Genomic DNA, 26,644 nt, shown 5'->3' on the forward strand with positions numbered 1-26,644 from the left:
TCGGTTTTTATAGTACTAATATTAAATAATAATGAGTTCCACTGCATGGTATCATGTGTTGTTGCCCGGTCAATTATGATTTATGAGTAGAGAAACTGTGACCATTTACTCTTTCACATTTTGTATTTTTAACATTCCTCTTCAATTATGAGTGTCGAGGCTAAGAGTTTTGAACATGTCAAATATGCTGCAAATTACACTATTAGAAATTTTCAAGTATCTTCAGAAATCAAATTTGTACTATCTTATTTGTCATGTTGAGGTCAAGTAGGTTTTCCTATAAATCACACGGTCTTTGTGTAACCACAAGCAATGGAAAATAAGTTTGTGAAGTATTCTGTTTCAAAATTTTCCTGCTTAACGCATGTTCTGTTATCTGATCGTGTGCAATGTGTGTTATCTCAACCTTTGCACTCTGTTTTCACGAGCATGCGCAGTCTTGGGTTCATAGAGCTTCTTGGTTAGAATTAATTCCAACACATATATATGCCATATATACTGTTGTAGGTTACTCCAAACGTAGTTAGGAATTCCTTATAAAATATTACTTGACCTTATGCTACAGAAATTTGGTGTTTCAAAGGCTGAGTGCTGTCATGAATTAATGCAACGATGGTTGAGTTCGTGTGACTTTTTTAACACCTCTACATTGCCGCTGAAAGATGCCGCTGTGTACACATCGATATCTGGAGTTCAACCAAAGATTATGAAGTAGCAGAAGATACTACATATGCCAACTATTATCAATTGCCTTTCTACATGGGTTAACTTTGCTGCTAGCCTTATGCATTTTCCCATACCACATAAATATTTTGAGGCAATACTAATTTTAAATCTTGCATCTGCCACAAATAGTTCATGTCAGATATTAATTCGAATTTACTTTTACATTTGTAGCTTCCTGTATTATTGTTTCTGGAGCATGAACTTTCCCTGTATCAAGACCATGGTGTTTTCCATCTTCCTGAAGGTTGTAGCTACTACTATTTTTATTTTGTTCTTCTTTAATTTTAGTTTAGAATTGTACCATATGCTGGAGTATTTTTTTGCTGCAACATGTAGCCTGGTTTAGGCATATTTCACTTGACCACTCGACCATTCCCAGAAACTTTTGTACTAATGTGAAGATCTATTGGTTTTGGTACATTCAGTCTTTGCAAAACAGTTACAAATAGTTATAGTTTGTTTGAAACAAACCACATTGCTGATGCATGCAGCATTTTTGTATAACTGATTTTATCTTCATCTCCCATTTCAAGGTATTATTGAAATTTCGATGCATCTCATTGTCTTCAAGTTGCAGAATAGGTTCTTATGCTTGAGACAGTTTCAAACAAAACTACTGATTTTTTCTTTGAAATTTTACCTTCCATGTACTTTCTTGATAGTCAATGAACAACGAAAATTTTAATGCAAGTATCGCAATCGCATTGCATGACTAATGTTTTGCTGGCTTTTACCCAATGCCCTGATTTCGCATTGCTGACTGCTATGTGACCTAACCGACTTGGATTATGTTTTCATGATCTTCTAGGTGTTGCTGGCTGACAGGTTTGGAGCTATTGGTGTTGGGTAATCTGGTGTTGCTTAGTAGATTTGTTGCCTTCATATAAGAAATTCAAAACTCATGGAATATATCTGCAGAAAATATGAGCAGCGGGTTAGACTATTTTTTGATGTTATTTACTCCTAAAAACAATTTGTTTTATGCCTCCAGGTCTTCAATATAATTTACACATACAGTTCCGAACTCTTACCAAGATACACTGACTTATTGAGGCAAATGATTTGTTTGTGAATGATCTTGACGATTTTCGAGTGCTCTGAACAATTGCTGCACCAAGCATCAGTGCATGCCCCACCGCCTCTACCCCTTCAGCGCTTGCACAAAAGGAGTATGCATCCATGTTTCTTATTGTGTAGGTCATAATTCTATCCTTAATCCCTTCCATGTAGTCCTCTCCAGTCTTCCCCCCTCCCTTAGACTGAACCATTATGCGTCTGTCTTCTATGCTGTTGTGTAGTAGTTATATTTAAGAAACTCTCAATGCACAGGTTGTAGTGCGTCTATAATTTTCCTTCTCTCGGTTAGCTACTCTCTTATCTAGATTAAGACATTTGGGTTATGTACACATTTGGATTTATCCTCCCATTTCTAGCATCTCCATTTCTAAATTCTAAATATGAGCTTGTGTGCAAATGCTTAGATTAGAGATGAACTGTAGTAACTGTATTTGTCATATATATAGGAAAATTCTATTAGAGTAAATATATGCATGCTTAAGATGCTATCATGCGGATCATGTCCTCTTATTTTATTAGTTCCTATAAATTGTAATATTTTAGGAAGTTGGTGTGCTCATCTCTTGTTTCATGTGCTCATCTTTTCAACTACCACTAAAAGTTATTGAATGATTTAAAGGTTTATTTATTATTTGGCTAGTATTTTGTGGTTCAACTGGACTTACTCATTTCCAATTTCGTTTAGTGGTAGTTGAAAAGATTTTTACACTGGCCTTGGATTCGCCTTCCGGGCGAGTGCGGCGGGGGCAACTACAGGCGAGGTGACATTGGAGTCGTCACCTCCGGTCAAGTCGTACGGGGACCAGGAAGCGGGAATATGCTGCGACGGCCTTATAATCCCGAACAGAGGTAGTATTTTCCTGAATTTCTTTGCCTTGTACAATGTGTTTATCCTTAGCCTATAGAAATGTTGTTCTTTCATACATTTACGTGATTCCTTTCTAATAAGCTGATGCCGTTTGGGATTTTGTTCCTCTTCCATCAGAAAGTGGATGATTGATGACAGTGATAAACAGATTAGAAACTTAGCGAGAAGCTGAAAGCTGATACAGAGCTTTGACATGTGTCTGCTGCAAAAAAAATCTCCCTGTTGACACGTCATGTGCTTTCACCCTGGCTGCTTTGTATGTTAGATTAATTTATGTTATTGGCTTCAGTTAAGTTTTTTTGGTTGCTTCTGACACGTCAAGTGTTGTCACCGTTGTGAATTGAAAACCCTCAAAGTATCGGAACCATACAATGTTAGTTATTGTAATACATTTCCGTGCTTTGCTGGTTGTATATAAGTGTTTGTACTTCGCTTACCATTTTGTGTACTCTATTCTAATTTCAACTATTAGGCATGTTGTTTGGCATTGAAACATTGTGTTTTTGGAATACTTTAGTTTTTTGAAAGATTCAATTGTCAAAACATTGCCATAACAACTATGACCAGAAATAAAAGATTTGATGAAACTGCGCATTGGTGATTAGAGTGTGATCATATTAAGAGATTTAAATCCACACACATAGTGTAAGCCCTTTATCGCTTTTCCACATGATTGTAGTAGCGTAATATGAAATATAAAAATGTACGACAGTCCCGGGGTCGTGCGCCAAGGCGCACATCTAAATCTAGTCTTAATTAAGGTAGTATGAGAACCGAGCCAAACCCACACGAAATATTACGCCCATGGGATTCGAATTCTGACCGATGAGACCACGCGACCGCACTCTTGCCACTGAGCTACTAGCTCATCCACCGTCGAGGACAAAGAAAAGGGGAGGTGTTAAAGGTTCATTTCCTAGAGTTTCGAATCAAAGGGATATTTTCTCTCTAAATCAGAGGGTTATATTCTCTCTATATGATACCAGATGTTTTTCTTTTGGTCAAACGTTTTCCACTTAAATCTAGGCAAACGATTCAGTCCGCGTGAGTGATATTAGGATTGCATCAGGAGGCTCTCATACGGCTTAGGGGTGCTACTTATTACAATCCGCATCTCCTACTCCTCTTCCTCCCATTGTCCTACCTAGTTGCCATGGATGAGGTCAAGGTTCGGCTTGCGTTAGAGCTCAAAATTAGTGTGCTTGGGTATGGGAAATATGGTTATATTGTTGGTAGACGGCCCGAGACCATCGGATCTGGCGCAAACATGGCTCGGGAAGCCAGATTCCTCGTTGGAGAGCTTGGTGCTCCAACACATAGATTAGTTGTTTTTTTTGATGTTGCATGTGTTTGTTGACATGTTGCAAACTCGTTCGTATAATGATGTAAACCCACAAGGGAGATGTTGCAACGACCCTAAGCATCTCTTGCAAATGCTTTTGTAGTGCAAATGTTTCCATCTCATGCTGCAAACGTTTTGTTTTGCTTTAATGTTGCATTTGCATCATTGCATGTGTGTGCATGCTATCTTTTTGAAGATGATTTGTTGCATATACATGATTTTGTTGCATTGCTGTCTTGAAAATGCATGAGTTTATGCATGGTTTTGACGCATCAGAAAAAGGAATGTTGCGAGTATGTTGCAAAGTAAACGATTATTGCACGGGTATCTAGTTTATAGGTTACGGATCAAACGATTCTGGACGATGATATTAAATTGGATGGGATGATCAATGATCATGCATCCAACATGTGCAAATCTCTTCCACCCAACCAAAGCATTTCCCTTTAAATTATCATTATGATTTTCCCTTTTGTACATAAATCTTTTGTGAATGCCTAGACATTAAGCGCATCTTCAACGGCCCCGACGCGTCCGTTTGCGACCGCACGATCGAAAAATGGCTCCGCACCCCTGCCCAGTGGCCCGACGCAAACTGATCGGGTTGTCCACACGGGGACGCAAACGTAGCCGAAATTTACTCCACGACGCATCCATTTGCGACCGCACGACCGAGAAAAAGCGCTGACGCAGACCGTGTCCGTGCCATGTTGTTACGGGCCAGCTTGGCAGCGGCCGCGAGTCCGCTTCGCTTCGACCGCATCTTACAGGATTGCGCGTGTCGTGGCCTTTGCCATCAATGGCGCCTCATCTTCAGAGGACGCACCAGGTCTGGCGGGCGGCGACTGGACTTCTGTGCCGTCATCAATGGCATGCGCCTTCGTGTCCGGCGCCTGTCCTTAAAAGGGCACTGACAACATCTTGCCATCGCCCACACCTCCCTGGCCACACTTGCACCAAAACACGTAGACATCACTGCGCGCCACCGCAATGCCATGGGCAAGAAGAGGAACGACCACGATGCATGATCATCGCATGTGCGCGAAGGAGGCGAAACCGGGACAGAGCCCACCCCCTTCTTTCCTTAATCGCTAGGATGTTTTAACTGGATGTTGTGCGTCGGCTGGAGCGATGTGCACCCTTCCGGGCGGGTGGCGCCTCAACATGACGCGGGTGCCTATCCCGCTGGTGCCACATTCCGGTCCGGAGCAGGACACATAGATCCAGTGCAGGCGCGCCATTCTCCCTCCAGACCTCCGACGTGACCCCGACTTTGCCGTCGACTCCCTTGTGGGACAACTACCACCACCAACACGTAGTACTCGACAAGCGGCGGAAGGCGGGGTTCCTCGACGACAAGGACTTCAAATTCAGCCCGCTGCCACGACCGCGGCGGGAGTTGACGCTGCGGCCGCGTATGCTGCCACCTTTGCCGCCACCTCCATCGCCTCCAGCGCGGGACGACTCAGAGGACTTCATCGCCAGCGTCTTCGACGCGATCCATTTAGCGTAGGAGGAGGGTTGGCAGATCGAGCTGGCGAAGGAGCTGACCAAGGATGAGGCGACCCGTGGCTCGACATCCTCATATCAGAGATACCGTAGGCTCCGCCGCCGATGCCCTGGTACGCCGTCGAATTTATGTCGCCAGGCCTGTCGGAGGAAGATGCCTTCAACCTGGCACTGCAGTACTCCGCGCCGCCCCCTTTACTGCCTCTTCCTTCGTAGGCACCAACGGTCGCTCCGCCTCCACCTTCGCTACCGGCTGGACCGACATTTTTATATTGTTATTTTCAACGATATGTAAATTATTTTATAAATGAAAAGCAGTGAAATGTGTCTTGCGGGCTGGGAGCCACCCTCATAGGCAAACGGTCAATCCTGATCCGAATGTCAATTTCGCATTATGCAAACGGACCCGCGCAATCGCTTTTAACATCTAAAATGCGTGAGACCGCTGAAGATGCTCGAACAATAGGGTAAGCTGCCGTTTCCTTCGTTATACGAATGCTACGTGTTTTTTGTAAATTTGTTTGAGATAGGTTATCGCAATGCTACGTGCTCTCGGCTGGCTCTCCAGACGGGACCGAATTTGCAGGTAGGGCTGGCAACGTCGAGCGTGTGCGCGTGGGTCGTTGTCGGCACGGCACGCGCTGGCCGCTGTGCTACTGGAAAAAGTCAAGCGGGGTAGTTGCCGCTCGCGGCTCGCGTGTCCTCCTCGGCACGGTTGCGGGCTTGCGGCCGCCACCGCTCTCTCCCGTGGCTGGACCCAATGGTCAGGGTGGGCGGTGCCGCACCGTGCAGCGCGCGCCGACTGAAACTGCCTCTTTTTTGCTCCGGCTGTTTCCTTCCCGTTTTCTTTTACTGGCCGCGCTGCTGAAATGGCTGCTGCCGTGGTTTGCCTCACCATGCCCATGCATCCACATTCTTCAGAGCATCTCCGGCCGCGTCCCCCAATGCGTCCCCAAAATGCGCTGGATTGAACGTTTGGGGACATGTTTTGTTCGTGCCGCCTTTGGGGGACATCGCTCCCTAGCCGCGTCCCCCAAACGTCGCCCCCAAACATTTAAAATACTTTTTTTGGCATTTTTATTTCAATTTCCACAAACTAATACATAATTGGGAACGTGGTTTACACGAAAACACAGTTAGGAACATGGTTTTCCACAAACTAATACATAGTTTGAACCGTCGTGGACACAAATATAAAATTTTGCAAAGAAACTAAACCTAACTAGGCCGTGCATCGAAGGTTTCCTGTGTTCGCTGCTAAGAAAGAACACTCGAGGGCACACCCAGTCACATAAACTGGAAAATCCAGCGGGAGGATGGTGCCCTTGTTGGTTCTACCGATGAGGCGAACATCCAGAAACTTCCGTGCACGTGTTCGCTGCGAAGAAACAACACTCAGTCGTCCTCCTCGTCGGTGTTGTCGCCGTGGTAGTCCCGGCGGCAGCGCGTCTTGTCGAAGACCTTGACGCTCATGTCCTTGTCGCCGAAGTAGGAGAACAGGAGGATGAACCCGGCTTCGAGGCTGTGGTGCCGCGCGAACTTCTCCCAGCCGATGTTGAGGTACATCTTGCCGCGAGCGTCGTAGATCACGTCGACGATCCACCGGTAGTAGCCGCACGCAGCCTCCCACAGATGCATCGTGCGCGGGCGGTCGTCGCCGGCGACGTAGTCGGCGAAGGAGTCCGGTAGCCTCTGGATGCCGCGCGGGTCGCCCTTGAGGACGAGGACACACTCGAACAACACGTCCGGCTCCACGTCCATCTCCGACGATGAAGCCGACGGCGTGGGAGGCGACGACGAGCGTTCACCTCTGCCGCGTCCACGACCACGGCCGCGAGGTCGGCCTCCGCCTCTACTAGACATAGCGTCGAGTCTTGTTGAGATGGTGGCGGCTAGGGTTTGGGAGAGAGGCGCTAGGGTTTGTGTGTGAGAGGGACGATGAGAGGCGGCCCTTTTATAGGCCGGAGGGAGGCGGAGGAGCGGTTGCGCTCATTAACGCCGGCACGCAGAGCTAGGCGTGACGGGACGCGTCGCTGCGGCTCTGCGGGAACTGCACCGTCGCTGCGCGCCAATTACTTCCGTCGTGAGGTAGGCGACGGTTAGGTTAAAATTTATTGTGCCGCTGACGAGTCGGCCCCGCCACTCCCCGCCTCGCTTTTCGGTGTGTCCGGCATCCCCGGTGCGTCCCCTGTGGGACGGGGACGGGCTCGGGGCGCCGGACACCGTATCGGAGCGCGCCGGACAAAAATGGGCTTTGGGGGACGCGGCTGGAATGGTTTTTTGGTCCGGCGCGCTCCAAATCCCTTTGAGGGACGCTTTGGAGACGCGGCTGGAGATGCTCTCAAGTCATTTTTTACCTCACCGTGCCTATTCTTCAAGTCATTTCCCCCTACATGGACATTCTTTTAGCCGTCTAACTCACTCGCAGCAACTAGCACTCCTATGACCAACAACATACATCAAAGTGAAAAAAGAGAAAACAGAACGAAACTCTACATCGAGCACATCACTCTTCATCGTCAGTAGCATCGTGCTCTCCACGGGTGGCGGTGCCATGAAATACACGTAAGGGGGACCGGGCATTGGGCACATTTTTGTTAGCACAACTCTTGAATGCAGGCAAAAATAATATGGAATATATAGTTTATCTTGGGTAACCGTACCAAAAATATGTATGATACCTGTGCATTTTTTGGGCCGGGCCTACCAAAGCCCTACACAAAAAAGAAAAGACCCATGACGCGTGTCAGGTCTCAAGCCGGGCCTCTTCCCTATTTCAAAGATTTGTCAAGCACTGTCCTAGCCCGACCCAAGAATTTTGGGCCAGGCAGGCTGCCCGTGCCCTGCTATAGTATGATTGCACCCCATTAAGTTTTGATAACATATTTTGGCATCTACACAAAAGATAGCATGCATGGAGACGTTATGCTTTGGCACTGCGTGGCAATGTTCATTAGACCACGTGATAGTGCGCTGATTGCGGCTAGGGAGCTTCTCACTATTTTTGGAGAAGCATCACAGCTTGTTACAAAAACTTAGTAAGAGTGTCATTACACTAATACATGTGACGACATGGATCTACAAGCTATCCTCCTAATTTTTCTGTGTCAAGCGGTGGGTTTCCCCTGTTAATGTTTGGGATCTCGGTATCCTCCCAAAGGTTTACGGAAGGCGGATTGGCAACCCTTGCTTGATGAGCTCGCAACAAGGTTGGCCTCATGGCATACTGAATTGTGGTCCCAAGGTGGCCGACTCATCTTGCTTTTGCCCATGGTTCTTATATGATGATTGCCATCTATCATATGCTTGCACTGGATCTTCCATCCTCGGTCATCGACCAACGGAGGGAGGAGCACACCAGCACCCACAACAACTAGTGGTGGAGCCTCGGAGCAACAACAACTGGTGGAGGAGTATATCAGGAACCAAAGGGAACAGGTAGCGGTGCCATGGGCTTGCACCGGTGCTGGGCTGCAGGCTCGTGGAAACAGCGACCAAGGGAGAGGACTCAACCAACAGGGGTGAGTATTCGTTTTGGGTTTCATGGGGGAAAACTGGACACCTCGATCTAAGTTTTCCAGAACTAGGCAAGCAATATTGAAAATTCTATAACATGCGGTTTTTTTAGTCGCTTGAGTAAAAAAAACTGGACTAGTCAAGCTTACCCGTGACTAGCCGAATGAGAGTCGAGACATTGAATCAACCTCACAGTTATGACTCATCGACTAGAAATCCATGGTAGCCGATGATATTTCCCGGAAACGCGCAAAATATGAATTTCTATTACTTTGTATTTCGAGCTACCAAAAATGACAAATTTGTGGAACTGGATATGCATATGTCTAAATCTCTAGATTTTATCAAACCTTGTCATTTTTGTGTAGCTCACAATATAAAGATTGCCGCATTGCGATTTTCTTTACTTGAGTCACATCATTGATTATGTTCGGATTTTTTCAATTTTTTACAAATATGATTTTCAAAATTTTAAAACAGCGGGATCACTTGTGCTCAGCCAAATACACTTTTCGTACATAAAACCCGTTATATTCAAGTGTAGGAACCTTGCGCGCCTCCTTGTTTTTTAAAAAAGGGAGCATAAATAGTTTGCCAAGCAATAGCAAGCAAAATTAGTTTGGCGCCAACCTTTTGAAGCTGCGGACGGTCCCAAAGCCGCGAAAGTTTTCCGTTCACCGACGGGTGACAGCTTACCCTGTCGGCGCTATTGGGCCAGACCACTTGTCGTCTGTCACGCTTCACTTTCCCCAACAATACCCTCAAAAATAAACAAATCCGAACCCTAAGCCCCACCTCCCTCCCTCCGTCTCCGATGACGGCGCCGGAGGCCCTGGAGGTGCGGTGCGCCGGCTGCGGCGAGACGCTGGAGGTGGAGCGGGGGATGACGGAGTTCGCCTGCCCCGGCTGCTCCACGCCGCAGGCCCTCCCGCCGGAGCTCATGCCCCCGCCGCGCCCGCGCCGCGCGCTGCCGCTCCACCACGGCCGCGGAACCGGGAACCGGATGCCGTGCGGCGGGTGCGGCGCCGTGCTGAGCGTGCCGTGGGGCCTCCGGCGCATCACCTGCCCGCTGTGCGACTCCGACCTCGCCGTCGACGGCGACCGCCTCTACGCCGGCGTCCAGGTCATTTCGCCGCCGGGCGCTGCTTCTCGCGCGCCCTCGTCCCTGTGCCGGCCGGAGGTGCTTGGCTCTAGACTCTTGTATTGTGCATTTCCGTGACAAGTAGAGACGAGCAACTGTAATTCTAGTGTCAGCATCTAAATATTTCAGAAATACCAGAGGAGTTAAATTGGACTAATTAGCCGCATTGCATATTTTTTTCGAGATGTGTGATGTGTACATCTAAAGATTGCTTGAACTATTGGCAGATGAGATCTTGGATAAGATCAAGAGGTTTCAATCCTTTTTTTCCTACTCCTTAGATACCTATTGTTCAATTCTGTATTTTCTACATACTGGCTAGATTGGCATGAGGAATACTGTTATTTCTTTCCCAGCTACCTATTTTGACTTCTAGTACTAGCACTTCAGTAAAATCCAGATATTCTGGGTTTACCCGCACTTACCAAACATATTATGTCTATGCCGAGTACACATTACGGAAGAAGTGCAGACACATGATTCCATTCCCCCATGATCCCTAATCCTTCAAAGCATTAATGTTACTAAGTTACTTTTATTGATTATTTGCATGGAAAGTTGCTTCTTTCCTTCCAAACAGTTTCTGACACTTTGGTATCCAAACATTGCATTATATGGCAGTACTTGGAGTGTTACATTCCACAGTGTCATTCTTTGTGGAAACCTCATAACTTAGAGTAGGATACTTTCCTTTTGTGACCTATGTACATTTACAAGCATGTGTTGACTAGTAACATTCTCTTCATCCCTTTTTCATGTGGTGTTGTGGACTGGGTGCAGGAAGAGCCCTTAAGCCAAGCCATTCATGTAGGACAGGTGCAAGTAGGAAGATGCAATAAGCCAAACCATTTTGACCAGACACATGGACCCTTTTCTGTTCGTTCAGTTCATAGAGAGTCAAACAATTCACTTAGATCAAGCCCAAAGGCTTCCGTTTATGTGGGGTGTGCAGACGATGCACATGTTGATCAGTTATTCCATAAAGAGGAGTCACATATTAAATTACCCAGCGGGACTGTTGTCAGGCATGATTTTAAGAAGAAAGCTACACTATCTGCTAGTTCTGTACCCATTTCTGCAGAGAGGATAGTGCTGGAGTATCCTAGTAAGGTTAGCAATGCACCGCTGTCACAAGGTGCGCCTGCCAATTATTCAGTTCATACAGAGGAGGCACATGGACAGCGTCAAAGTAACACCGTTGGAAGTCATGGAAACCAGAAAGCTAGACATGCTTCAGCGTCTAGTATTGTGGAGCAGGAGACAGTAACGTATCCGAGTCACGCTGCTTGTGCACAGCAAGTGCATGTCGAGTCGCATGGTAACACAGCTGGATGGGATAAGAAGAGGAAAAAGAGCAGCTCGACTACTGGTGGGAAGCACAAGAAGAAACATAGGGTCTCAAACGAAGAGCTTCATCTTAAATGTAACAAGCATTCGTCTGCCCAGCCAGAAGATATTGGGAAAAGCAATACTGTTCAGGAGCCAGTTCCTTCTCCAGATGAAAATCAATTTAATTCTTCAGATATTGACAGAATAATTGTCAATCTTCACCCTAGCTCATTGTCTCAGAAGCAGGCACCTCGAGCGGGACCAAATGAGTTGGACAACATTGATGTTACCTTGACTCCTCTATCTGTAGATATATCTCTAGTTAACAGTGTTCCGCAGTGCTACAGTCAATACTCAGCACGGGCTAGGGGCGCTCTTGCCAACCGGAGTTGTAGTCCAGCACAGGAGCATGGGATGCCTCAGGAATGTTCTGATGTGATACAAGAGATAAAAGATGACAGCCATCCTGTGCAAGTGGAAGTTGAGTGCCACCACAACAAAGCTACGGGACAACACAAGGGTGCAGCAAAAGGCTTCATGCATTTACCAAATGAGAGGGAATCTGTTGAGGACCGGTCCTACACTGGTACCCACCAGCAGGTGACTGTTGCTACTGCCTTCTGCGACCCTACTCCATCACCAGTGTTGACTGCCACTCTCTCGCCCAGTACTGCTTCGCCTTCTGTTTCAAGTGCGTTTCTACCCAGCTATATTGATTCTTCTCAACACTGTTTTTAAAGTATCTAACACGGTTGTCGGTTGTTGTCTCGCTCTTACAGGATCACCAGTTCATCGATCACCACCATATTGCCAACCGCCAGAAAGTTTCCATTCCCAGGCATGTCCATCTCTCTTCTTTTAGCATAGGGTCATGCGATGTTTCTCTGCTGCACTGTCAACAAATAGCATATAATTTACTCAATTAGATTGGAAAGTTCTGATTGCAAATCCATCGTTATTTTCGATCAAACTGAAATTCTTCATGATTATCAATTAAATTTATCTGAATAACCAATATGAATGGGAGCTCTCAGCACTGGGTACGTCCATTTTTTTTAACCAATATGAAGTGTCAACGTATTGTTCTTTGCAAGTGATTGCATAATTGATTTCATGCAGGATGCAGATGCTGGTACCACAGGATATAAGAAATCTAAGCGCAGGGCGCGTGGCCCTACAAAACTCATTGAACCACGCAGGGAAGCTGATAGGCCTGTTCTGACCCCGATTAATGTGGAGTAAGTCTTCTCAGATTTTGCATTTCCATCAGATGCCTGGGGTCAACTTGTACTGTAATCTTCTTGTACTTAGCATATTGACTTTTCGTACTAGCAGCACATGGGATATTGATCCTCCTTGTCCCAAGGTGGCATCTACCATCACTTTACTTCTTAAACAGTGGCATCCAGGATCAGCTTACAGACGGGTTAGTCAGCAAACAAATGAAGTGCACCCAGGACAATCGGTTCTCCATTTTTATGAGTATCATTCAGATAGAAGGGCTATCATCATGGATGAATTCCTTGTAAGAAAGTTTATCCAAGAATGTGGTTTGTAGATTCATCAAGTATGTCTGAACTCTGAACAACCTTCTATTTTGATTACTGCAGCAACGTTACAAGTGGGCCACTGGGCGGGAAGCAGAGTGCCTGAAGCTATTCAACCGCAGAACAGTCAGACAGTTTACTGGACTCCTGTGTGATGAGAAGCGAAGGGCTAGACTCGCGTTGTTTGCATCAAGGAAGATAAAGGAAACTCTGGATGTTCCCAAGTCCAATGGACAGTCAAATTTTGACGAAGAAGGTGCTAGAAAAAAATTGAAGCTGCCGCGCAGAGACCCTGCAGCTGTCGGGCAAGATGATGACGATCCGCTTCAGTGGAAGCCATTCCCTCCTGAATGGATGCTGCCAAAGTGGTGGGAGATGCTATGTGAGCGCTGGGCTTCAGAAGAAATCTTGCAAGTCTCTGCCCAGAAGAGGAAGAATCGATTCACAGGAGGTTCTGCCCAGCACACAGCAGGCTCGCGGAGCATAACCATGCATCGCAAACTTATGGTAAGACTAAGACTGACGTTTATTCCTGACACACACTTAGCCACCTACTTATGAATTTTATTGAATTGAAATAGATGATAGAAAATGGTGGGAAGCCAGTATCGGAAGTTGAGCTATTTAATAAGACCCATAAACATGACAGCGGTAAGGGGGACTTTGTTACTGAGAAAGCTAGGCGGACCATGGTATGTATTCAGTCATTTGTATCATAAGTGGGTTAATAAGTACATTGCAATGTCGCAGAAGTCAGTTTGACGAATTAACTAGAATTAGGTATGTCTTTCAGGAGGCTTTCCAGCGGCGTTTGAAGGAGGCAGGTGATACTGGACTAGACCCCCATCTTGCATGGTCACAGGAGGTAGGGGGACGCAAGCGAGGGAGGTACTATGGACTTCCTGGTATCATTGACAAAACCCAAATAGGCCCTTTGTCAAAGTCCACCCCAGGTTCTTCAGGTCGAAATACAACACAAATGTTCACTCAGGATCAGGTTCAGGAGATGATCAATCGCGCCACACAGCAGTTGAATGAAACTTGGGAGAACAGGTTCCAGTCTTTGGAAGAGAGTATGCTTAGCATGGCGTCACCAAATATTCCACAGGTAAATTTAAGTTGATTTATTGTCCAAGTGAGGGTTCAGATTTTCATCCTTGTGTGCCTGTCTGCAGCATGGTCCGTGTTCTTCAGCAGCTGGCGGACCTGGGGCTGACGACGACGAGTCATCACATGAGGTAAACAATCGTATCTGCTCTTCCTTCCATATGTGCATTATCTCAATAGATGAGTCATTAATACACCATGTTTTGCTTGTAAGCAGTCTTTTTTGTACCTTTCATTTCTCTTTTTCCACTGGGGATCGCTGCACACTAAGTTTATCCTGAGATGAATACGTAAAATAAGGCTTAGCGAAACTTACTTTTCTGATCCGTTCTAGCTTTACATTTAATCCAACAAATTTGACTTACTATGGAGTGTTACTTGAGGGTGAAACATTGATCTGATTCATATGCGATGCTTCACAGCATACTTCGGATTCTGCTGAGGAAGGAACCTATCAATCCACAGAAGATGGCAGTGGGGTGCATGTTAGTGATTAGGATTTAGGAGCACCTGGTTTGCATTTCTTGCAATTGCTTTTCGTAAATAGTCTATTACAATCTGCCTGCACAGTGACTTTGCACATGTTGCAGTTTGGAAATATGCTGCATTATTTAGTTTCATTAGGTTAGTTGGTAGATTGATGGGATTTACGCACCCAAAAAAATGCGGAACTTCCTGTGATGTAGCCGTGAACTTCCATGTCTTATATCAGTGAACTGTTAGGAATTTGTTTTGCAGACTACATTCTATTTTTTAACACAGCACAAGTGTATATGCTCACATACACGCATGTACACTTGCCCCTACGAACACAAGCACGCCTATCCCTGTGAGTATACTTAGGGTGTGTTTGGTAGCCCGGTCGGACTATCTTACCTCATACAAGCTGAGTATGCAAGTATGTTTTATTGTGTTGTGTTTGGTAGGTTGTATGAGCTGAGCTGAGCTCAGTTGAGATCGTGTTTGGTGTCCTGTATGACTTGAGCCATGTCATACAAAAATAAAAAGCAGTCTGGTCCTTGAATACAAAACAGAAAAGCAATCGGGTCCCTGAACAGAAAACAAAAAAAGCAATCGGGTCCTCCGGATGTTGGGCTTGAACTCCGGCGCTACTGCCGGCGAGAAGAGCCGCCGCCGGCGAGAGGATCCGCCTCCGGCGATGGGAGCCACCGCCAGAAGGGCGACCGGCTGAGACCCTCCTGCTCCGCGCGGGCGCGAGACCGAGCTGCTGCTCCTATTTAGTTTCCGATGAAGAGCTCCTCATCCCGCTCTATTGCCGGTGAGGCCGAGCTCCTCCTGCTGCTCGCTTGCCGGAAGAGGCCGGGAGAGGCGGCGCCGCCTGCCGCCTGCTCGGTTGCTGGTGCATAGAGCTCCTATCCCGCTCTATTGCCGGTGAGGCCGAGCTCCTCCTGCTGCTCGCTTGCCGGAAGAGGCCGGGAGAGGTGGCGCCGCCTGCTCGGTTGCTGGTGCATAGAGCTCCGGGGAAGGTCGAATGCGGCGGTTGTTGGGCAGTTCACGGGAGAGAGAGAGAGAGATGACGAGGTGGGAGCTGCGGGGGGAAATGGAGAGATGGAGGCTTTGGGACCGGTGACCCCTAGTGGGCCGAGGCACGTCCGCGGAAGGTTTCCGGATGGACTCAGCTTGGCTGAGTTGCGAAGCTCGATCTGAGCTTCCCAACTAGGCATAGCTGAGGACCTCTTTTCGTATGAGGTGGGCATAGCCCAGGACACCCGACCCGACCTAACAAACAGCAAATGGTGGGTTGAGGTGGGAATATCTGAGTAGAGCCGACCTACCAAACACACCCTTAATGTTAGGCATAGGCTCTTACTTTTCCCGCCCGGAATATGTTTTGTGGACTACATTCTTTTATTAACACAGTACGAGAGTGGATACTCGCATACCCGCGTGTACACTTGCCTCTACTTACACAAATACGTCTATCCCTATGAGTATTACCTATTAAGATTCGCGAAATCACCATATGCACCTAGTAGTTAACGAGCTCTATGACTTGAACTTTGGTGGACAGGTTCCACCACATAAAAGCCTAAACAGTTGGGGTATGCTCAGTTTGCCGTTACATATATGTTACCTTAAATATACAATTGACATTAAGAATCTCCACGTGCACCCAACATCAGTTGACCCCTCAAAGAGGTTTACCCGAGAGCCATCTATCGATCATGGCAAGACACTCCTTGGGCATGTACTCCGGGGCTGTGTGTCCAGCACCCTATATGTGCACGTAGTTGAATTAAACAATTCATTAATTTGATGAACTGTTTTTTATATGGATAAGGATGCTATCTAGCTTTGGTAAAAAACTGGAAGCTAACACGTACCTTTACAGTTGCATATGTCAGATTGTTGGAGTAAGTTCTTGTGAACCTATGAAATAAGAGAAAGAAAAACAAATGTATAAGACATCAACAGTACTTGCCTTTTTTTTTCTGAAATGGAAGATTGCCCTGGCCTTTGAGTGGAAGAGATCATACGGCCTTGCTGCGCATACAATGGACTACAAATGTTTAACTTTTACTAATATAAGCATAGTACTCCGTGTCACATGTTTTGGACGTTGAAGGGTTTCTCTGAAGTGTAACTATTGGATTCCTCTGTATTTGAAAAGCTACATTGCAGACAACTGGACATTGATAAGTCGATTTTTATTTATCAATTTATTATCTTTTGAAATATTTAGATTTAGATTTTATACTTGGTAAAAATACATGCACAACTTCTTGAAGGTATTTAAAAAAAAAGCACGCGCGCACACACACTGTGTATTATTCATATATAATATTTCCATTGATCAAAGTTAAATTAGTTGGGTCGCAAGTCGCAACTGATTCTGGGGATATCATTTTTTTTTTCTGGACACACGAGTAAGAATTACCCTACAACTTTTGAGTCATATAATGTACACAAAACAATATAAATTGTGAGTCGGTCCTTACCCAACAACTTGGCCGTCCACATACCATGGTCGCCAATTATCTGTGATGGGCAGGTTAAGTTTTCTGATCCATGCTTGGGTGCCAACATAAGGTATACTAGCATCATGGTCGCCGCTGCAGGGTCACACTCACACATGAATGTACAAATATTGACTATTCAGTCAAATACATTATAGAATTAAGGAGACGGGTGTCGGGGAGAGGAAGTTGAGCACTCCCTTACCTGTAGATCATGGCCCGGTATCCTTTAGCAATCAATGCTAAATGACCGTCCACTGCATCGGTGATTTCCTTTGTGTAAGGTATATCGAAATCACATCGTAGCCATGATGGAACTGTTCCCTGCACAGTATAAGCCATATCTACAAAATAAGTCCGTTATGGAAGGAACGAGGGCTTCTTTGATGGCATGCAGAGGATTCTCTCACTGCAGAAAAGGTTCAGAGATTCTCTCAAATATATACCCCTACCTTACCTTGTGAATACCCAAACTCTCCCTTACAGGTTCGTCGTTTATCCATACCTCGGACAGAAAGTAGGTGGAATTCTGCATCAACCGAATTAAGCACAACAATTATGATGTTGACACAGTTAACACCGCACAATTAGAATGATAAAATGAAAGCGATAAAATCATCCCCACCGGCGGTTCCAATAGCTACCCGAATAGCTATTTGGAGCCGGCTTTGTTTTTGAGCTCACATGAGCGTGTTCCAAAAATAGCCGGCGTGTTTCTAAGCCTAATAAAATCACCGGCAGCCCCGTGCTAGCTCCAACCCACTGGGTGTCGAATAGGCGTACCGGCATCCCGTGGCACGTTGGATTTCAGGGTTGGGATCGGCATGTCAGCAACTCCACGACGGCTCCGTTTTTAAATGCGACGGCTTGGATGCTCTCCGGTTGGTCGTCGTCTTTAATGAACCTGTCTGTTCCCCATGCGTAGATGCCACTGTAAATGGGCACACCGGTCACCCCCGTTCATTGTATTTAGTGTGCCCTCTCTGCTCACTGCCGCACTCTCCTTTTTCACACTCGCCTCCACACCACAATGCCGCACCTGCTCGCCAACATGTACCCGATGCTAGGCCGGAACAGCCGCATGCCTCTTGCGGCGCCACAACCACCGTCCCAGCAAGATCCGCCACAATCTGAGCCCGTGGCCCCGCCGCAGCCAGACGACAAGCTCGAGCAGCTGGACTTCAACTTCGATGGCTTCTTCGACGAATCCGAGTTTGACAAGTGAAACAAGGTGTCCATCGCGAATGCGGATGCCGAGGTCGCGGAGGAGTAGACACAGTCGGGCGGCGAGGAGCAGTTCCATGGTGACCTGGAGCAGGAGGCGGTCCTGGCCTCCTTCAATGCGGAACCCTGCACGAGGATCCGAGAGCAAGTGCTCGAGAAGACCAACGCCACCAACTTCGAGCACGCCGTCCAGATCTTGCGGGAGCGGGCCGCCAAGGAGGAGGCATGTCATTTTCTCATGGTGGCCGAGCGACAGAGGCTGCTTGAGCTCAACGCTCAGTGCCAGGCCGAGGCGGCCGCCCGCGAGAAAGCGAGGCCCAGAACTAGGAAACCCGCTAGTCGTAGGCGGTGCTGAAGGCCCGTCGTCAATGAGAAGATGCTTGCGGTGATGCTTTTTTTTCGAGAAACACAAAGGAATCTTTGCGTTTCATTTCATTGAAAAGACCGCGAGAAAGCGAGGCTCGCCTAGAACGAGAAATCCCGCAAAAGGTAGGCGGTGCTGAAGGCCCGTCGTCGCTGAGAAGATGCTTGCGGCGATGCTGCACCACCATATGCGCGATGCAAGGGCGCAGAGGCGGGCGCAGGAGGCGGCGGTGAAGGGAAAGAACGGTGACAAGGCAGACCCATCGGGCGCTCCAACCAATGGCTAATAGACTAGGGTATAGTTTAGTTCAAATTTCATTCAAACTTTTGTATATAAACCTAAATTTGAATGAAATTTCACAGTTTATTTACATTTGTTTGTTCAATTTTTTTTTGGAAATTCTTGTCAGGGTCACCGGTGTGTGCAACCTGTCCCCAAATTGGGGAGCAGGTGCCGGCGTCCTCAAGCGCCTATTGGAGACGCGCCGGTGAGATGCTCTAAATACTCTGAACAATACTAAAAAATAGCAAAAATAAGAAATGAAAATGAAAACCGAGGAAAAAAATCAGATTAATATTTGAAATGTTTTTACCCTGCAGATAGACCAAACTGCGGACTCTAATAGCCTTTTCCTACCATGATCTTGCAACCTCGGCCGCTTCTGAATGGCGAGGCTTGGATATTCTATACAATTTTTCTCCAAGATGTGTGCAGTATTCAAATCCCTTGTGATCTGCATCCCACCCAAAAACTACCAATTAACTCACAAGTACCTCTTTATTACTAGCTAAGTGTATTGTGCGCTAATACACACACAATCAACATACACATTGTCGCTAGTGTCACTTACATAGTCAATGGCTTGGAGGGAATTGGCACAATCAGCGTTCGATGGGCTACGGTATTGCCCTCTACAGCCTTCACGAGCAGCCTGCATATTTTGGGATTTAAGTAAACATGAACATACTTTTTAGAGGCCAAGCTACATGTATCTCTTTATTTTCAAACACTTAAAATTTATATTTAAAATTTCAAAAAAATCCGAAATAAAATTCTTGAGATAGCCAATGATGTATTCTACAATGGTGCATAATCTCAAGGTAAACTGATTTGTATTATAGGCTATATGAAATTGATAAAATCTGACAGATTTTAGTTTCACTACTATTAATTTATGTAGAATTGCCATTTTTGTGTAGTCTCATATATGAAGTAGTTTGTATTGAGATTTTATACCATTGTATTATACATCATTAGCTATCACTAGATTTTTGTCTGAATGTTTTTTGAAGTTTAAAATACGAATTCAGTGGAAATAAAATGCTACATGTAGCTCAGCCTCCATTTAAATTTTTCCACACTTAACCTTACTTAAGTCAATATACATTTAGTCATTCTGACGGAGAAGCGTTATGTTTTTCTTGAGAGGTAGTAGAAGCTAGCCAACATCAAGTAGATGTGTTGAAATATTGTCCTTATCATTTTCGTGCGGCAAAGAGTTAGATCTTAAAAGATAAAATTATGAAAAACATATTCATGTTCATGAGTGCAAAGCATCCCATACATAAAAAATAGTAATTTAGAAAATGTTTAAAAAATCTAAATCAGATTAGGAACCAAAGATGATTAAGTATTGTACTTGTATAAAAATATGGGAAAATTTGCTATGGGACACTGTTATTTTTCGGTCTTTGCCATAACACACCACTGGAATGTGTCTTTGCTCAGTACCATTACAATTTTGCGGTACGTTTGCCACAACACACTCAATGCCAAAAAGGGAAAATTTGATTAATTTTTACTTAGGATGACCATCCACGTTTGGTTTAGACCGTTTTTTCTGCACTTAAACATTTGGCCCGCTCGTTGGTAGATATCAATTGCTGCTTTAACGGTTTTCTATAGGTCCCTGTTAGTCTGTACGTAAAAGCATGAACACTGAATGAACCAGCATATACACTGAATAAAAAGCATATACGCTGAGTAAACCAGCAAATTGCAGATTGCTTATGAGACTCGATTTTCAGCAGATTGCTTATGAAACGGACATGGCAGATTTCCAAAATGTTTATGAGACGTGAGCTAGTACTATATCATCTTTTTGTGCTCAACTAGGATGAATAGGCATACCAGACACTGATAAAGTTAGTATACATGTAATTTGCAAGAAATCACAACAAAACATTGCCCCTTGGGCTCGTGCTGATCGATGCGGGCATTCAGCCCCCTTCATCGCTACGTAGAAAACCAGAAGGAAAAAACCCGGTTTGATTATAGGTAATCTAGTAATTTCGTGATAAAATAAATATGTATTTCCGTTTTTGGCTTTCAGTGTGTTGTGACAAATGTACCGCAAAATTATAATGGTACTGGGCAAAGACACTTTTTGATGGTGTGTTTCGACAAAGACCGGAAAATAACGGTGTCCCGTAGCAAATTTTCCCTAAAAATATTTGTGCGGGGAGTTGTTGTGCTTGTATCTTTTGTCAATTTTGTCTTTTTACGTAGGATATCGTGAGAATCATTTCGAGCCTAAACATTTTTATACGAGTACACTATTGATCATCTTTTGTTTCCAAGAGCATTTAGATTCTTTTCTTCAATATTTAAAATTACTATAAATTTTGAAGTTTGTAGGATGCATAGCACATATGTGCCAAAAATTCGCGTTATGTCACCTCGTAGAGTTCATCCGATATGATTCCCATCCGATGAAGAAACGGAACCCGAGAGTTGAAGTCCAACATTAGATCAGTTAATGGATTGCCAGCAATGACACCCTGATCAGTGGGTAACAATTTTACATGGGAATAAGGCATTAGAGAAAAAATAAAGGTTAAATTGTAAGAAAAAACACCTGCGTACTTCTGTATCTGAGAGTGCACATAAAAACAAAGGTCAGTGTAAAGGTTCAACTACCGGATGCATCACTGGAAATAGAAATTTAAGCATGTATTGGCCGACTACTTTGGGCCTTGTTTCAGGGAACGTTGGATTGTTGTTCGTGATTTATGGATATTGAAGAAAAATAACCAAACGAAGAATGAATTTTACCAAAACATGGTAAACCATCTTTTGAGCTTACCCACTGAAGTTGAAGTACACCATAGATCAGATCCAGACACATCTTTGAACAGAAATATTCAAGTTTAAACAGAAATTATGTTCTTTTTTTCTGTGCCGTTGTTAAACTAAAGGTTTAAATAGCGCGCTAATCTTTTCGCTATGGGGAAGTCACAACACTCCCGCTAAACATGCGTTGTTTTAGCGCTAAATAAAATCCCCCGCTAATAGCTCGCTAAATCGCTAAGTAGAGGTACAAAAATAGCGTTATTTCTTCCGCTAAGCCACAATATTTCCATATTTGGATTTGAAAGTTAGACCAATGTATGTAAGAGCATCTCCACTGGCCCGCTCCCCCCAAAGCCCACTCCAACGAACGACTTTGGGGGCGCCGTAGGCAAATTTCGGCCCAGCCGCCCCCTCCCCCTCCCTAAAAAAATGTTTTTAGGCTGGCAGAGGTTGTTTTCTCGCCCGACGCTCTCAGGCCGAACCCAACCCGGGTGGGGTTGGGGGGGGGGGGGGGGGGGGGCAAGTGTGTGTGCCAGCAGGACGAGCGCAACAACCAGCAAAGACTCGGCCCTATCTGGCAGATGCTTCGTTCGTCGTCCTCAACACCTTGTTTTCAGACACAAGCGCTTAATGGCGCCTGCCACCGTGCAAGCGAGTTGTCGCATCCCATCGGCGGAGGCCTTTCAGTAAGTGTGCGCCTTCCCGCAGTTTCCCATGCATCCTTGCCTAGTCTTCCCGCCGTTTCTCTCGCCTATATCTACCCCCCCCCCCCCTCCCCGGTTTCGCACAGTGGAACCCTAAAAAGTCGACACCCACATCGACGTAGCAGGAACCCTAGCCACCTCAACTCCTTGGCCGCTAGGTACAAGGGAGGCGGCACGGCGGCCAATGGCTACGGCTGCCGCAGGCTCCATGAATAGGAGGCGCGCATGCTGTACCAGGCGGGGTACATGGCCCCGCCTGATATGCGCAGCCCCTCCGATGATTAGAGGTTGAGTGCCGGTGGGATTCTTCCAGGCACGACGGGAGAGGGAGCTCGTGGCCTACGATAGAGAGGGCACGTCGCCGAAGAACAAGAACGCGACAGTGAGAAGAATTTGTTGGGGAGCGTCGAGGAAAACCCTGGCCGTCGTCCGCGGTCACATCTAGGCGGGTAACCACTCGCCGTGCCCTGACCACCGTTGGGTGCCATGGCGGATGGCGTTGAGATCCTCATCGTCTTTCAAAGCGACGAGGGGGTCGCCTTCTTCTGCGTCGGTGGCCTCTTCAGCGGCGTCCTCCTGCCGCCGTCCCTGTGCCGTCAAGGAGGAGATCGAGGATGAGATGCCCCTGGGAAAGTGGTCTGGCGGCAGCGGCATGGTCATTTGAGAGCCGCGCGCTCCGCGGGAACCGTTTCCACCTCGCGGGCGCCTCCGCCTCGTCAGCCCCAAGCCGGAGCTGAAGCCAGAGTGGGTGCCGTGTAGGAAGCAGCGGCCACCCAAATCGCCCTCCTGGAGAACGATGACCTAGAGGAGTGCCCCAGCCAGCGGATGGACATGCGTGCCTCCTTTGAGGAGGTGCAGCCGGCATCACTGGAGTTCTCCCTCGCCTGGTCCTTGGCCGAGGCAGAGAAGGAAGAGCATCGGAGCGCGTGCGCCTCCTCGGTCTTGTGGTCGACATTGATGATATCGTTCAGTTGTCCGCCCCGAGCCCCTAGGGTGACCCCGGCCAAGGAAGCAGTCTTGGCGGCCATCACCAGGCCCCTCCCAAGGACAACGGTGACAACAACAGCTACCAAGACTACACTGTCTTCTACATCCGCCTCTTAAATTTAACTATGTAAATTCGCGTTATGAAATATTTTCATCTAATTTCGTTTCAATTTGCCTAAATATGCCTATTTGTTCACATTTTTTCAAATTTCAAATCTGCTCGCGGGGCGGTCGGCAAAACAGCTGGGACGGAGGCCGTATGGGGAGGCCGAGTGGAGATGCTCTAATATGCAATTATGGACTACTCTATTGGATTTCTTTTTGTATTTATGAATGATACGAATATTTGATGCCTGATTTTTCTAGGAGTTTTCTTGTTTTGCAAAAAACTCTAAATGACTTATCTTCCCTATAGCTTTCTTAGCTTCTGGAAATAGTAGCCGCTAAGACGCATAACCCTCTATTTTAAACTATATGTTAAACTAAACTTTGTTGACCTGGATAGAGAGAGAACCTGCCCCTGCCTTATTAGCGATAAAAGAAGACTTATATGGACATAAAACCTATAAGTGTGCCCATTAGAAACCTTGAGAAAGAGAATAATAAACATTGCAACAAAAAAGTAAACCTTGAACAATATGTTAGAAGATAAATTGGGGAAATACTATACGGAGTAGAATACCTTGAGATTGATGAGCCGCTCATCACCGTATTCTATCCCTATAAAAAAAAGCGATATGTAGTTAAAACAGCGCATTTATTTGTACTCGTATAAGGAAAATACAATACACGCATTGGACAAACTTGTAAGACGGATTGCTAAAGAGAAATCCTTGGTGATAACGGTAACGGAAGTTCAACTACCTTTAGCAATTTTCATAGCAAGAGGAGGTATGATTATGCCGCTATACGAATCACCCGCAACGTAGAACGGGTTGGGCAAAAACTGTGGGTGTTCATCAAACCACTGCAGAGAAGAAACCAAACGGAAATCAGCACCAATGTTTAACCTGCACTTTCTGGTGCAAGAAGAAGCATAATATAAATGAAGGTGAACAGTGAACCGTTTGGAGAAATGTGTGCAGCTGTTGAATAACAATGGTGTCACTTGGTATGGTTCTGTTCCCCGTGGTGTCATACGAGAAGCCTGTCCCTGCCGGAGAATCCACGAAGATGACATTGCTAACCTGCAATATATAACCAAGCTGAAATGAAAACATCGCCGTCGTGTTCCGTAAACACATCACGGTCAAAACAGTACTACACTATACATAATGCTTATGACAGCTACTGACAATACACGTGCTGGAAATGGTGTCTCAGCTAGACCCCTCCATTATCTATCTCGTTATCTAAAACTTGGGTGTCTCAGCCAAATGAACCTGGGTCCAAGATGCTGGTTTGTAGAGCAGAGTAGGCAGTCCACTCCCCGTGTACCCCTCGAAGTCGAAGTAGAAAGGACCGATCTCGTAGACGAGGCCGGAGAGGGCGGAGCATCCGGGGCCGCCGGTGAGCCAGAGTAGGACGGGGTCCTCCTCCGGGTCGCGCTCCGACTGGATGAAGTAGTAGAAGAGGCGGACGCCGTCGTCTAGCTCCACGTACCTGCACCACCACATCGCACCATGTTCCGATCAACCGAGGAAGAAGAAGATGAGAGCAGACCACGTATGTACTTACCCTGTTTCGAGGGAGAAGGGCAGGGGTCCGCTGAAACCGGGAAGCCGCGGCACGGCTTTCGTGGTGATCGACGGTGCGGCGGCGGCCAACAAGGAGCGGAGGAGGAGAAGCTGCGGTAGCAGCAGAAGCAGCGACCGGCGCGGTGGCGCTGTCGCCATAGCTAAGACTGGCAGGAGTGGACGAAATGCAAGCGGCAAATCTCCTACCAGCTGACGTGATTCAATTGAATGTTTCTTATATATATATACCCCCTGCCGGACATACATGTACGACGAGAGACGAGAAAATCTGGTGTGTGGACGCACAAGACCGTATTACTCTCTACTAGTGTCTATCACATCGGTGCCATGGAGCGCTACCTTACCTCGTGTCTGGACACCCTATGCTCCCTGGTCCCTGTCAGGGCCGTGAAAGCAACAACCACATAAAAGATAGAAATACGTTTTAAACATTCCTTTTTTGTACCCTTGAGGCCTTGACCAATGTGAAATATGTGGAATGAGAGAGGTACACGATTTTTTCAGAACAAAAATCTCGAATGAAAAATGGCTTGTGCTAGGCTAGTTGAGACTGTCCAAGGAAGGACTGGAGCGCAGGGCATGTAATGGCCTGTTGAGTTAGCCAGGAGTGTGTGTTAGAACAATTGTTAGGGCTTAGAGGTACCACGGAGAAGAAACCATCCTTTCTTCGGGTAAAACAGGAACTTGGAGTGGAAGCCACGGCGTATTCCGAGATAGCCGTAGAGATTCACGTGTCAAATGACTAGGATGGAACCGATGCCCTGTTGAAAGGGCTCGGGTTGTATGTTATATAAGGCAAGGAAAAGGTCCCTGCCGTGGCTTAGAGCATCTCCAGCCGTCCCCTCAACGAGGCTTCCAGGACGTTTTTTTTTCATTCGGATGGACGAAAACGGTTCAGTCGCGCCTCCGGACCCTCGTTTTCGTCCGGATTTAGGCTTTCATCCATCCGGGGAGCCCAGGCCATCCCCGCCCCCCCGTGGAGTGCTCGGGGATTCCGGACGAAAAGAAAAAGCGGGAAACGCCGAGAAAACTTCCCGCGCGGCTGGTGGCCCCAACTTGTCGGCGAGAGAGACCGATCATCGTCCTCATCGCATCGTCTTCCGGCGCTGTAAAAGCCTGCCGCCGGTCAGTCTTCACCGAACGCGTAGCTTCCACGCGGCGAGTTCATGTTGTCACCTCGGTTTCACGCGCGTCGACCTCTATTTATCGCCGAACTACCGCGTCTGGCCGCATTCACCACGCCGCCGTCTCCCTCAATCTTCCCCAATCTTCCCCACTCTCGAGCTCGGTGATCACAATGGCGAACGACGGCGCTTCCAATAATGGCTTCGGCCGCCGCTCTCTCCACCAATGGGAGAGGCGGCTCCTCCACATGGCGGGCTACCCGGTGCCGCCGGACTTCCGCGCGCCGGGAGGATGGCGACTCAGCGCGGGCGGCGTCCCGATCCCCCCGCCG

At 46.7% G+C, this 26,644-nt stretch overlaps 2 protein-coding genes and 1 long non-coding RNA gene across 14 annotated transcripts; 2 read left to right on the top strand and 1 right to left on the bottom strand.

The window, feature by feature from the left end:
- Positions 1-1,182: 1,182 nt before the first annotated feature.
- Positions 1,183-2,775, top strand: LOC127314522 (uncharacterized). 2 transcript variants are annotated; one of them, XR_007859714.2, is made up of 2 exons: positions 1,183-1,923; positions 2,489-2,775. It is a non-coding gene; the product is annotated as an uncharacterized lncRNA (long non-coding RNA). The 2 variants fall into 2 exon arrangements; XR_011749449.1 differs by having other exon boundaries at positions 1,183-1,919.
- A 6,989-nt stretch (positions 2,776-9,764) lies between these two features.
- On the top strand, positions 9,765-14,904 carry LOC127314518 (uncharacterized). 3 transcript variants are annotated; one of them, XM_071823374.1, is made up of 10 exons: positions 9,769-10,218; positions 10,960-12,199; positions 12,288-12,346; positions 12,628-12,746; positions 12,844-13,033; positions 13,119-13,562; positions 13,637-13,747; positions 13,849-14,163; positions 14,231-14,293; positions 14,585-14,904. In XM_071823374.1, the coding sequence occupies exons 1-10, from the start codon at positions 9,853-9,855 to the stop codon at positions 14,657-14,659; spliced, it is 2,982 nt and encodes a 993-aa protein (XP_071679475.1). In that variant the 5' UTR covers positions 9,769-9,852; the 3' UTR covers positions 14,660-14,904. The 3 variants fall into 3 exon arrangements, with proteins under 3 accessions (XP_051200954.1, XP_071679475.1, XP_051200952.1); XM_051344992.2 differs by having other exon boundaries at positions 9,772-10,218; positions 12,841-13,033; XM_051344994.2 differs by lacking the exons at positions 14,231-14,293; positions 14,585-14,904 and having other exon boundaries at positions 9,765-10,218; positions 12,841-13,033; positions 13,836-13,974.
- On the bottom strand, positions 11,390-25,396 carry LOC127314519 (serine carboxypeptidase-like 18). Of its 9 annotated transcripts, XR_007859709.2 has the most exons (15): positions 25,169-25,396; positions 24,874-25,093; positions 24,556-24,678; positions 24,356-24,458; positions 24,174-24,211; positions 21,407-21,508; positions 19,579-19,659; positions 19,321-19,461; positions 17,598-17,669; positions 17,346-17,464; positions 17,123-17,236; positions 16,508-16,553; positions 16,258-16,398; positions 14,528-14,613; positions 13,749-14,439 (listed from the first exon to the last, which is right to left on the bottom strand). XR_007859709.2 is itself a non-coding variant. In XM_051344995.2 (13 exons), the coding sequence occupies exons 1-13, from the start codon at positions 25,324-25,326 to the stop codon at positions 16,315-16,317; spliced, it is 1,401 nt and encodes a 466-aa protein (XP_051200955.1). In that variant the 5' UTR covers positions 25,327-25,396; the 3' UTR covers positions 16,160-16,314. The 9 variants fall into 9 exon arrangements, 6 of the variants coding, with proteins under 6 accessions (XP_051200955.1, XP_051200956.1, XP_051200958.1 ...); XR_007859711.2 differs by lacking the exons at positions 13,749-14,439; positions 14,528-14,613 and adding an exon at positions 11,390-12,395; XR_007859710.2 differs by lacking the exons at positions 13,749-14,439; positions 14,528-14,613 and adding an exon at positions 11,390-12,400.
- Positions 25,397-26,644: the final 1,248 nt, after the last annotated feature.

Source organism: Lolium perenne, chromosome 7 (genome assembly GCF_019359855.2).
Source record: "Lolium perenne isolate Kyuss_39 chromosome 7, Kyuss_2.0, whole genome shotgun sequence".
Classification (NCBI taxonomy): Eukaryota; Viridiplantae; Streptophyta; class Magnoliopsida; order Poales; family Poaceae; genus Lolium; species Lolium perenne.